The 12284-nt window shown below is 41.5% G+C and overlaps 2 protein-coding genes across 3 annotated transcripts; one reads left to right on the top strand and one right to left on the bottom strand.

The window, feature by feature from the left end:
- The first annotated feature begins 210 nt into the window (after nt 1–210).
- LOC138201890 (voltage-dependent anion-selective channel protein 2-like) lies at nt 211–4441 on the top strand. The gene is made up of 9 exons (XM_069155437.1): nt 211–340; nt 1163–1234; nt 1336–1385; nt 2352–2504; nt 2597–2649; nt 2737–2964; nt 3106–3256; nt 3435–3492; nt 3590–4441. The coding sequence occupies exons 2-9, from the start codon at nt 1168–1170 to the stop codon at nt 3679–3681; spliced, it is 852 nt and encodes a 283-aa protein (XP_069011538.1). The 5' UTR covers nt 211–340; nt 1163–1167; the 3' UTR covers nt 3682–4441.
- An 88-nt stretch (nt 4442–4529) lies between these two features.
- On the bottom strand, nt 4530–11018 carry LOC138201891 (catechol O-methyltransferase domain-containing protein 1-like). 2 transcript variants are annotated; one of them, XM_069155439.1, is made up of 7 exons: nt 10876–11018; nt 8909–9033; nt 8720–8825; nt 7923–8041; nt 6911–6965; nt 5099–5232; nt 4530–5012 (listed from the first exon to the last, which is right to left on the bottom strand). In XM_069155439.1, exons 2-7 carry the CDS (start codon nt 9011–9013, stop codon nt 4860–4862), a joined length of 672 nt encoding a protein of 223 aa, XP_069011540.1. In that variant the 5' UTR covers nt 9014–9033; nt 10876–11018; the 3' UTR covers nt 4530–4859. The 2 variants fall into 2 exon arrangements, with proteins under 2 accessions (XP_069011540.1, XP_069011539.1); XM_069155438.1 differs by lacking the exon at nt 10876–11018 and adding an exon at nt 10361–10508.
- Nucleotides 11019–12284: the final 1266 nt, after the last annotated feature.

Below are 12284 nucleotides of genomic sequence, written 5' to 3'. Positions count from 1 at the left end.
GGTCTTCCAGCCGCCGGTTAGCCGGTAACACAAATCACCCACGTAAATGTCGCCTTTTTGAAAATGACAAGAATTGAATTCTCCGCTATAAAACAAAAATATCAGAATCAACGCTTAACTCCCAAGTCTCGGAGGAATAAAACGTTACGAAATCGCTCCTATTTCAGTCAGGCACAAAGTAGGCAGCTGCATTGTCGGGTCCTGCGGCGCCGAGGTCAGGAGGTTGTTGGTTTTGCGGTGTCTCCTCCATATCGTCCTACACCGGTTTCCATCGCTCATCCCGCCGCTTTTTCCTTGTCTGACAAGTTGACAGTAACACAACCGACAGCAGTAAATCTCGGTAAGTAATCACAGTAATAGTTCGTGTTGTATTTTAGCGGCGCTGGTTATCAAACATCCCATTTCGGGAGCTGGAAAAACGCCCCCTGCCAACACTCGTGTGTTCAAACTCCCTTTAACGTACCAGACGCGGTCATGTACATTTCCTGTCGTGGGGCAAATGTTTTGCGCATATTTTGCATAACAAAAAAAACAACAACATACGAATGGACAAAGTTAGCCCTCTGGTTTCACTTCATTTTAACATTACGCTCCACAGACTCGATGCTGATTTCGACCATTTTAGCGTGAAAGAGCGTTTTTTTTTTTTTGCTTTTTTTTTTTTTTTGTGCCAGGTGTGTCTCAGCTTTAACGTCCCTGAACCTTTCAAGTCCTGGCACGTCTTTCAGCCTCCAGTTTAACCTTGACAATAAGGAGACGAATCCTCGTAACGCCCCGTAGACCATCTTACTCGGGATCAAACCGTGCAGCAGATATCTTATGCCGCTAACTATTTGGTAAAAAAAAAAAAAAAAAATAAAATCATGTTGGAGTTTAAAGATTACTTAACAAAAAAAAAAAGGAAAAACAGTAATTGTAGTCAGACTGTGCAAAGATTTTAGAAACACTTGACAGCTTCACACAATTGTTTTTATTAGTTGCAATTTTTTTTTTTTAGTTTCAACAAGGTGTTCATTTTTGAAACTAGACATTAAAATTCCCTGAAGAATGTCGCCCGGTTTGATCTTCTGACTTAAGAGTGGATTTCTTTTGATGCGAGCTGTTTGCTCTGTCCTTTTCGACTCGCTATCTAAACTCTCTGCAACCTTCTCTTTTGCGGCAGGCATCATGGCAATTCCTCCAACGTATGCTGACTTGGGAAAATCGGCAAAAGACATCTTCAACAAGGGATATGGTAACTGGACGCACGATTTATACGCGTATATTTGCATTGCTGCTTCTGTGAATGCATCTCCAAGCCCAGAAAGTCTTTTTTCACTGTCACTGTCCTTACAGGTTTTGGGCTGGTTAAGCTCGATGTGAAGACCAAGTCTTCAACCGGAGTGGTGAGTTTACATTTTAACTGTAACGCCCAGTCGTGCGATGCAGATAATGTGGTGATGATTTATTTTTTTATTTTTTTATTTTTTTTTTCCCTACTTGGTCCGTGTGGAACAATTCCACTAAGCTCGTCAGGGTTAGACTGAGGCTCAGGCCATAACATTCACCGTACGACGAACGAGTCTGCGTTTTCGACGGCGCTCTGATGGACCCCGACTATTTATTAAAGGACGGCCTCACAGGTTTCGCGGAGATTCTAAACCGAAACACTTAGAAACTGTGAAACTAAATCTTGGGACACAAAACTCTCCTTCGGTGAGCTGATGATTTGACGAACGCCCACCTGTTTGCGCTCTGTGACCGATATATAACCTTTTAGCTCCACCCACACGTAATGAACTGTGCGCGTCGTGTGTCGCAATTCTTTGATAACCAAGCTTTATGGTGTGCGGTATGTAGCTCTTCAGGACTGAAATGACTTGAACTATGTTCTACATTTTGTCGAGTTGTGCACTTGCGTCGGCACAAATGTTTCCGATCATGTTAAAACCCAGAAATTCATCATTTCAATTCAGGTTGTCATAATGTTGTCATATCCACTTTACCACCTCTCTGCTTGCTATAATATTTGGGGAAATACAGGATTTATGGCAAACTACAACAGCTGATGGTAGGAAGAGCAATAACTAAACATAAGACTCGCGTCGCTCACCGCTACGCTGGTGGCTCTCCCACGGTCCCACACTACTTCACAATGCCATCATTTATGATGGCAATACTTCTCTGCAGTGTTTACTTGTGCTTTCATCTGACAGAGTGAATACTGCCTGTTATATTGTTGTCAGTATTGGTCCCACGTGTACATGCCGGTCTCTTAATCCTAAACCTATTTCGCCTATAGACGATGGATGTACTTTTTCCGACCCGTGTTGGTTTCAGGCAGGACTGATTTCCTCTCCCATTCACTTCAGGAATTTAAAACGTCCGGCTCATCCAACGTGGACACCAGCAAGGTCACTGGGACCCTGGAAACCAAGTACAAATGGGCTGAATATGGACTGACGTTCACAGAGAAGTGGACCACAGAAAACACACTTGGAACCGAAGTTTGTGTTGAGGATAAGGTACATTGAAAACTACTATAGTGTTGATCATCCCACCAATGAATTAGCTCTAAATTATGTGACTGATGGAGTTTTTATTTTGTTTTTTTAAGATCACCCAAGGGCTGAAACTTACTTTTGACACTACATTTTCACCAAATACCGGGTAAGTTAAACTCACGACTGGCAGCCTGAATGAGAACTCTCGTATCTTCTCCTTCTCAGTTTTCACTTTCTTTTTCTGATTTCACAGCAAGAAGAGCGGCAAGGTGAAGACGGCTTATAAAAGGGAGTACGTCAACGTCGGCGTTGACGTAGATATGGACTTTGCTGGCCCGACCATCCACGGAGCAGGAGTGGCCGGCTACGAGGGATGGCTGGCTGGCTACCAGATGAGCTTTGACTCGGCCAAATCTAAGATGAGCCAGAGCAACTTTGCAGTTGGTTACAAGACCGGAGACTTCCAGCTCCACACCAACATGTACGCTTCAGAACCAGCGAACATTTGAATTAAGCAGGATGAGTTCCTACACGGCGCGCAGCAAATCGATCCATTGGTTAAATGTTTTCGATAACAGGCGGTGTTGTGCATTTTTTTTTTTTTTTTGCCTTTCTCTCCCAGAAATGATGGCTCTGAGTTTGGTGGATCCATTTATCAGAAGGTAAACGACAAACTGGAGACCGCTGTGAATCTTGCCTGGACCGCAGGCAGCAACGGCACTCGCTTTGGAATCGCCGCTAAGTACCAGTTAGACTCCAATGCCACCATATCGGTAAGCGCACGAGGGGGAAAAAAAGGATCGGTGTTTGTCGAAGGGACATTTTGAAACGACATTTTTCCAACATTTCCACTTTTCTTCTCATGAACTGCTGCTTGCATCTCAAAAGAATCTAGTACACTCTTGTTTGTGTGGCCCCGTCGGTCACTAGTTTAACGCTTTTTCTCTGCAGGCTAAGGTGAACAATGCCAGCTTGGTAGGATTTGGATACACTCAGACTCTGCGGCCTGGTGAGAAACATCTCTTCAATAATATGCAATATGCAAAGGTACGCAACACCTACAAAGGTCACCGAACTCTTTCAATGAACTTCAAACCGTATTTCAGGTATGAAACTCATCCTCTCGGCACTAGTGGATGGGAAGAATATCAACGCTGGCGGTCACAAACTAGGTCTCGGCCTGGAGTTGGAGGCATGAGGGACCCTCTCTGCCACTTCGTAAGAAGAGGAAGAATATCGGCAGAATCTGGCCTTGAGCCTCCGTGTGTGGTCAGCGGCAGATATTTTAACGACGAGGCCAAAACAAAGTAGAATCCCAGTTCACGGGCACCGACGAGATGGACACCTTTCCACCAACCTCCTTCCTTCGTGGTTACTCTTAAGTAGTCATGTTTCACTCACCTTATGTATTTATTTATGAGTTACTCCTTCTGCCAATGTATCCTCCCATGATGCTAGAAAAAAAAAAAACCTCCGCTTGGTGTTGAAAGTTGGATTATTTAGTTTGATAATCCCGGGGCGGTTCCAAAAGCTAATTATTTTTGCTGAAGTGTGATGACGTAGAATGTAAATCTGAGCTGTTATTTTGCACCGTAGAATATACCCTAATGTAAAAGCTCTTCCTCCCTTTGTTTCATTTGCACATTTCGTTTTGAGTTTCGGTAGTGCTCCGCTGCCCGTCGGAAGGGCGACACTGACATAGTGTGCCATCAGGTTTGAAGCCCGTGTCGTGGCCGCCCTTCACTTATTTTCCTAGAAAGGCTTAATTGTGCTTTGTGGTGAGTTTTAGACTGCTGCTACCTTCAATACCTGCTTCCAAGCTGCAAGACCAGAGCATTTTATTTTCCTCATTGTGACTCGGAATGAATCCCATCTGAGGACTGTGACACAAATCAGGGAGCAGTGTGTGTGTGTTGCCGTGTGTCTACCTTTAAAATAAAGTCCCGGACTCGATCGCTCTTCTCTCCTGTCATTTTGACTTCAGTACACACAATTAGGCTGCATGGTGAATTGTGTGAAGTCAGTGATGACATGAAAAGAAAACAAAATAGCATGTGCTGTGTTGTTGTTGTTTTAATTTTTTTTATTTTTATATCAAATACCTTTACCGTATCATTCAAATGTTGCACTTAGTTTGAATGCTGTAAAAAATAGTGTTATCAAACTTTCTGAGGTCATATCATTGACCTTGACGTTCCATAAAGTATGATATTGTGTAATCACTTTAACCTGTAGTTACATGAGCCCAGACGGCATTACACAGGTTTTTTTTTTTTTTTTAGCTACCATCACATATCACCTCTAACAGTTCAGACAACTTTAAAGTGAAAAACACTGTTGCTTTACAGAACTTATGCACTATGCAGACATGTGTCCCTACAGTTTGACAGCCAGGGTGAGCCCATCTCCCACTGTGAGCATGCTCAGAGTGATTCGAATATCTTTGTGCAACTTCTTGTTCAGCTTGTCGATGGCCACAGTGTCGTCGTCACCTGGGGCCGGATTCAGCACCTTCCCGCCCCACAGCACCTGCGGCACCAGAAAAACGGTTGGTCGGAGGATTTGCAGCTTGAAATGACTTGACGCAAGAACTCGAGACATTTTTTTTCCCTTACATTGTCGATAGCGATGACGCCTCCTTTTCTCAGAAGCTGCAGAGCCTTTTCGTAATAATTGTCGTAGTTCACTTTGTCTGCGTCAATAAAGACGAAGTCAAATGTTTCAGCCTGGCCGGAAGACAAGAGATCATCTGAAAGAAAAGAAAACGATAAGTCGGTGGTTGGTTGATTTAACAGTTGGGTGAAGCGACGACTGAGTAAACGAGGCAAAACCTAGGAAATGACCGAATGCTATGCAAAATCACCGGAGGGCTTTTAATTTGAAAATCATGCGGGAAGTCAGCCGACCGACCGTGACTCCCCCATCAGTCAGTCACGTAGCTTTCGGCCGACCAACGGTGCAACTTTGATCCCTCATTGAGCACCAAGTGGTGCGCGGGCCCCTATTCTACAAACGATTATTAGGGCCCGATAACGGATTGGAGGCGAAGGCCGTACTGTTCATCAAGGGATGATTATTAGGGGCTGGAGCGCTGACTGGTGCGGAGAAAAGATCAAATTTCTTTCATGTTTAGCTCTGGCTCAGTGTGGCTCCAGAATGGCACAGTGGCTGGTAACACATAGACCAAAAATCTTTGGCATCATTTTTGTTGGGAAAAATATTCAATAACCCGAGTCTTAAGGCCTTCGCACGGCGGCAGCGCGGGCGAATGAATGACACAAAAATGCAAAATGCTCGCTTGTTAATAATTTGCATTAAACCTATGTATACTGGTTAGCAATGTAAACCTGGGACAGTTGTTCCAAAAAAAAAAGGTTTGAATAGTAGTGGTGTGCCGATCAATATGGAAATACTGATACTTCCGGTTCCAAACGTTTCTATTCAAATATTGATTTTCTGATTGATATTTAAAGTCAGTAATTTTGAGTAAATGTATATATATATTATATACATATATAAATATTAATTTTTAATTAAATTTTTTTTTTATCATCATCAGGAAAAGAAACCACGCTATCACCAGACTCAGTCAAAACATCAGACTTAAGAACTACTTTTCCTTCCGCCTGCCGGAGACGTACGAAATACGGCTGTGGACAGACGTGCGCGTAAAAAACCCCCCCCCCCAAAAAAACCCCCCACACATGGCGTCTTCCGCGTTCGCTCACCTGGGGAAACATTTGTGAAAAATGGCGCTCAAAAAACGCTCCCGCATATTCGACTAGCTTTGACCAAATTCACACCGAGGTTCGCGCAGGCAGCAAAAGACACCGGCGGGACAACTGGAATCAAGGTACCAAAACGTATGCATGCACTTTTAATGATGAGAAATATTTGTTTGTTATAGCCTATATGGGCTTAGTTTTTTTTTTAATGCAAATGGAGGTCGTGTCACAGGACGCCGCCCTGCAACAGCAGGTTAAATCTTTACAGTCGACCGCCTCGTCACTAATTTGTAAAATATTAGGTTAATATCAGGGACTGTGTAACTGCAGTTGGATCTTACTTTACATCTGTGATTATTTTGTCTGTCAGAATACATAGTTGTTATTTCTATATTTTGTGTGTACAAAAGTTAGTAATCCTCTTTCTGACTTTAAAAAAAAAAAAAAAAAAAAAAGACCTGAAGCAGACGTGAGATTTTCTAAATTGAATTGCCACATTAGTATCAGACTTACGGTAGTATTGCTTTGATCTCCTGCCTGGTCAAAGTGCAGTTTGATTTAGTGATTTTTTTTTTTTAAATTTTAGGAATCTGTCCTTTTTGGACTTCAAACATTTGCATCAGATAAACTACATGTCTCTTGTCAAATTCACAACAATAAGTTAAAAAAAAAAAGAAAAAGAAAAGAGATGTGTTACTGTACCCAGAGTTTTCAATGCTGGCTGAATGCGTAGATCAATTTTTTGCTCGACTCCAGCCTGTAACCAAAAAAGACACGAATATTTTCAAGAGTGAAAGTGCAGAAAGTAAGTTGCCTGAGAACAGATGAGAAACAATGTGTTGCAGTGTATTAGGATGTCTTTTGTGGGTGTTTTGGCATGCGTGGTTATATTTATCCTGTTATTCGTTTTGGCACGATATGGACATATTGTGTACATAAGACCCAGTTTTGCTCTTGTCTGGATTATGGTGAATCAAAACAAGATCTAGTGATATCAGCCTGGAAACACTTGACTCTAGATTTGTTTTTATTGCTTATGACCAATGACAATAAACTTTAACATTGTGAAATTTAAGTTCAGAGGCCACTCCTGATGCAAATCATTTCTAAAATTAGTTTTCCAATCATGCCTTTTGTGCTTGCTTTTCTTCACATTATTGAATAATCGCACTCCCACAGGGCATCTGATGGTTACACTCATCGACCAATCCAATCAGTTCTTTGCTCGATCAGTCATAAAACCGCAAATAAAAAAACTTTTAAAAGTCCAATTTTTTTTTTTTTTTTTTAACTGCTATTGAACTTTAACATACATTTTTTTTTTTCTTGATAAATGACTTGAGTCATGAATTGAATATCCAAATTCTTGCGGATCAATTTTCTATCAATCAATTACGAATTGTTCAATTCGTCTTTTTCCGACAGGATTGTTAAAAGACATTAGTTCATCAGTGTTGCTGCGTCCTGTGGCAGACTGAGACACACAAAAGACTCGCAGACTCAGACGTCTGCCAGCTCTCCATGCAGATGCAATGACGTCAAGCAGAACTACGCAAAGACTATTACCTGTGCTTTATGATAATCCTCTGCACTGATCGGCACTTTGCAATATGAGAATAATACAACAATATTACACACCACATTTGAACCCGACTATATCGCGCGTAGTCTTTTTCTTTTTAAACATTAAACAAAACCTAGATGTCAATTGTACCTCTTTCCAGAAGGGCTTGCCAATGTTGGGGTAGTCTTCCCGGATATCACATGCCACGATAACGCCATCTTCAGGCAAGGCCAGTGCAATGTTCAGTGTGTTGTAGCCCGTGTAAACTCCTGCAAGTGCAATGAGAAGGCATTCAAATCAGCATCGTGCGCCGCAGTAGAAAGAGCAAAACGGCAACATTTTAATACAGAGAGAGAACAAGTAACTTTCTGCTTTTGCGGCGCGTGTTTATTTATGCTTCATGCACTTGAGTTACCGGGTAAACCGTCCGCTTTCTGCAGTGATCGGATTTATTTCGGGTTATTTTGTTTTTTTTTAATGAAAAACCTGGTTTCTGTAACCGAGGGGAATAAGAAGAAGTCGAAATTGATTTTTTTTTATTTAGAAAGCACAAATGTGGCTCGACTGCTTTTATTTGAACTCTTTCTCATGTTTGACCCAATTTCACCAGCTACATTTCTCCCGAGGAAACCCAATCGCCGGTTGTCGTGTATACGCATGCTGTCAAAGTCAAAATGCGCCGCCAAAAAGACAACCAGGAAGCAGATATTGATCGGCGTTGAGGAGCGAGGTCTACCGTGCGATCGCTGCATGGTAAAAGTACATCTTGCAGCAATCGGGTTACTGCAGTGCATACAGATGCGATTTCCCGTGTGACACGATTTCTCCAGTAACCCGGTTTGTCGTGTGCATGCAAGTGTCTGAAGAAGGAGGACGGTGGAATCTCACTCGTGACAGATGTGCACGTTTCAGTGGCTCGGTGTGACGTCGAGTCAAGGCTGCCTTACCGATCTCCAACGCCTTCTTGGTTTGTATCAGCCTTGCCAAATTGGCCATGAACTGCGCCTGCTCACAGGCGACCATCATGATGTTCCAGGAGTCCTCCATTGTTTTCTGAAATTACACAGTGAAGCCCGATTTACATCTCATGACGCGGAGGGCTCTGCCGTGTCGTCCGGACACCGAGACCTTCTTACCAGTCGGAGGTTTTTCAGGGCCGGATGCTCTCTCATGGAATGAGTGAGGACGTACTGCATAAGTGGGTTGTCCTGTCCCCCGCTGTGACTTTTGATGATGCTCATTCTGGTAGATTTCTTCTTTCCTGAGGGGGGGCAAACATGAACCACGAAACCGTTAGAGCACGATGATGTCAGGGGACCTACCAGCCAGCTTATACATTTTTCAGGAAACCAAAGTCTGATGCAATTATTTGATTTAGATTAGATCAAACCTAAATTATCTCTGGGGAAATGACATTATTACAAACAGCAGCAACAAATCCACAAAGAACTGAATACTGGAAATTGTAGGACAATATAGTTTGACATCTTGACCGAATGATGACTTAGACTGACGTGACACTGCTTCGGTAACTCAATCCGTGCAGCACTTGAACTTCTTTTCTACAGATTTGCAGTCATTCATTCACCATTACAAGCAAAGTAAATGAATGAATAGAGGACGACGCTGCGAACTTTATGTGTTACGTTATACTTTCTCTGATGTGAATAAGAGGACTGGCATGATGACCATGTGTACTTTAAAAAAAAAAAAAAAAATCCATTTAAAAAAACAAAAAAACCCAAACATCATTCATGCCAATAGATTCCACGTAATCCTGTGGTATTGCTTAACTGGTTTACGATGTGATCTTAGCTAAAAGATTTAGGTCACAAAATGCGGCATTTGTTTCCATAAGCCTCAATGTGTGCCCTTTCAGTCACAATCACCAATTCATTGTTCACTTCATTCTTAACCACCAAATTTTAAGGTTAACATAAAAAGAAAAAGAAAGGCTTAACTAAATCTAACAATGTGATCATGTTAAGCTGTCACATGAAGCTACTGAATTCCCCCACTGTGGGATTAATAAAGTCAAATGTAAATCCAAATCTTAATACCTGGATGAATCAACTCGGGACTTCTCGTTCCCTCCCACACAGAGATCTTCTATGACCTTGTGATGCCATTTTCCAAGAGGAATCGATTGGTCATTAGGCAGCGATGTTATGTATTTTTGATCTGTTATGGTGGGTGGGTGGGGGGGGTACATAGCCAGCTTTAGAGCAGATTAGGTCTGCAAGCATAAACCGAAGTGTCCTCTCTAACTGCAAATCCTGCTTCTGCAGCTCAAACCTGGCACGGATTTCAATTTAAAGAGTTTAAAGGCAGTTTTAAAACCCTGGATGACATTGAAACTTTTATTCTTCACGTGAAAACAGAAACACACACACACACACACACACACACACACACACACAAAAGAGACTCTGCCTCCTCCCTGCAGATCCCAGTCAACATAAAACAACATATCTGGATTAAACAAACGAGGCTCATGACACTGATCTGCACCCTCCTCGATCTTGACGGGTTACTATGTCGCTCACTTGTATTGTATATTTGACGTCTTTTAAAGTCTTCGCTCTTACCGAGGAAATATCCGGTGGCAAAAACAACCCCAAGTGCCACGGTGCCCACCAGCGCTTCTTTAGAAACGTTACGAAAAGACATGATTTAAAAAAAATAAAATAAAATACAAGTCCAATATCACGCGATTAAACCGGGCCACCGAAAGCTCTTCCGCGTTGGCTTGAACGCTGTACCGTAATGCTGCGAGTAACACGCGGCGGTGACAGAGAGCGAGACGAGCCGCCGGGTGGTCCGCGGGTGAGAAGGAGAGGCTCGGGTTGCGTTTGGAGAGGCTCGCCATGTTAAACAGTTCCCCACCTCTACTGTTATCGCGTAACTGTCATTGCCGGGAGGGCGTGGAGCAATAACGAAAAAAAACAAAAAAACGAAGACCAATCTCTCAAACGGGAAAACGGGCTAAAAAAGAAGAAAAAAAAAAAAGAAAAAGTCGAACACAAACCCAGTTTCTCCTCGTGAAAGATACGACGCGGAGAAATCACGACATGAAGCAGCAAACGTGAAACATACGACTCACCACGAAGACGCCTTCACCAGATTTGGCTGAGACAGCGACTGGATGAATTCCTGCTTAAATCGAGCCTTAAAAAATAAAATAAAATAAATAATGTTCAGTCATGTGTAGATGATGACGGTCATATGACCCGCTGCAGCTCTCACGATAGGACTCCGAAACAAACGCCCACCGTCTCGACTACGTGTGCGCAATCACACGGCCGGTTTTTGTTTGTTGAAAGAGGTCAAGAGAAATGAGATCGCTCCAAAGAGGAAACTGGGAAAGTACCAATACCACCGCGGTTATTACACACACACACACAAAAAAAGTCCTGCATTTCATGTTTAGTTAATTAAACATGCAAAAAACAAAACAAAAAGATTCAGCTAAATATTCTTGACTGTAACTCTACATTATGGTGGCATTACTGTAAATATTCTTGCACATTTAACTCCGTTTTTCCTTTTTATTTCTTGCTTTTTTTAGCGGTACTTTATTGTATAGTTTCATTCCAGTGTAATTTACAATACTGAATTATTTGTTTACATTTTCAGTGTGTGTTGGATGAAGGGGGCTACAACTGCACTCCATTGTGCAATATATCTTGTGTATAGTTCAGCCTTGAATCTCGAATGGATTATTATTACAAATGCCTTTTTTTTTTTTTTTTTTTTGCTGCAACAGTTAAGGTTATTAATTGATCTCAAATTTAAATTAGTTGGCAACTATTTTTGATAAAATGAATATTGAAAATGGAAATAGTTGTTACAGTAGGAGCCAAGAACAACAGATACAAAATTTGCCTCAAGGGTAAACTCGGGCTACTTTACAGTCATTTTTCTGTTCTGATCAATGAACATATTAAATAGATTAAAAAATTTTTAAAAAAATACCTCAATAGTATTAATATGAAAATTTAAAGATGCCAGATTAATTGGAGTAAAAAAAATAACACAATATCTCCATCTGCAGTGTTGTCAAATAGAAGTAAAAACTTTTGTTAAAATGGAAATACTCAAAAGACAATATTTCAAAATTGTACTGGAGTACAAGGAATACAATTTTGAGTACAACCTAAGTCAATTTCTGTGGCTGTGAAACCTCTAACACAGGCTCCCTGCTGGGTAACAAATGATATATATATATACACTTGACGAAAAGCAGAAATGTCAAAGATTGTTTTGTATGTATTACTGAAAACTGTGTTGATAGTCAAAGTTTTAACATCATGTGTGAGGAGAAATATACATCCAAAGATGATGTCTTGTATGAAATATAAGCAAATGTACCACAGGAAGCTGAAGGAGAACATGTAATACACACGTTGATGCACAGAAGGGCAGCGTTGTCATAGCAATGAAATTCAGCTGTGCCGTTGTCACACATTTTGGTTTTGTCTCCACTAAAAAAAAAAAACCAATAGTAATAAT

Source organism: Embiotoca jacksoni, unplaced genomic scaffold, assembly GCF_022577435.1.
Source record: "Embiotoca jacksoni isolate LCO1_2020_lvr unplaced genomic scaffold, fEmbJac1.0.p SCAF_20, whole genome shotgun sequence".
NCBI classification, from domain to species: domain Eukaryota; kingdom Metazoa; phylum Chordata; class Actinopteri; family Embiotocidae; genus Embiotoca; species Embiotoca jacksoni.
Note: the sequence above shows the minus strand (reverse complement) of the source record. Positions and strands in the feature narration are given on the sequence as shown.

Bases quoted from the DNA above. Each gene is read 5' to 3' on its own strand.
- LOC138201890 (XM_069155437.1), top strand. From the start codon at position 1,168: ATGGCAATTCCTCCAACGTATGCTGACTTGGGAAAATCGGCAAAAGAC. The intron at 1,386-2,351 runs GTGAGTTTACAT...CATTCACTTCAG, and splicing joins CCAAGTCTTCAACCGGAGTG to GAATTTAAAACGTCCGGCTC. The intron at 3,493-3,589 runs GTGAGAAACATC...ACCGTATTTCAG, and splicing joins CACTCAGACTCTGCGGCCTG to GTATGAAACTCATCCTCTCG.
- LOC138201891 (XM_069155438.1), bottom strand. From the start codon at position 10,442: ATGTCTTTTCGTAACGTTTCTAAAGAAGCGCTGGTGGGCACCGTGGCA. The intron at 9,034-10,360 runs GTAAGAGCGAAG...GCCCCCCCTCAG, and splicing joins TGCCACCGGATATTTCCTCG to GAAAGAAGAAATCTACCAGA. The intron at 8,042-8,719 runs GTAAGGCAGCCT...TTGCACTTGCAG, and splicing joins CAAGAAGGCGTTGGAGATCG to GAGTTTACACGGGCTACAAC.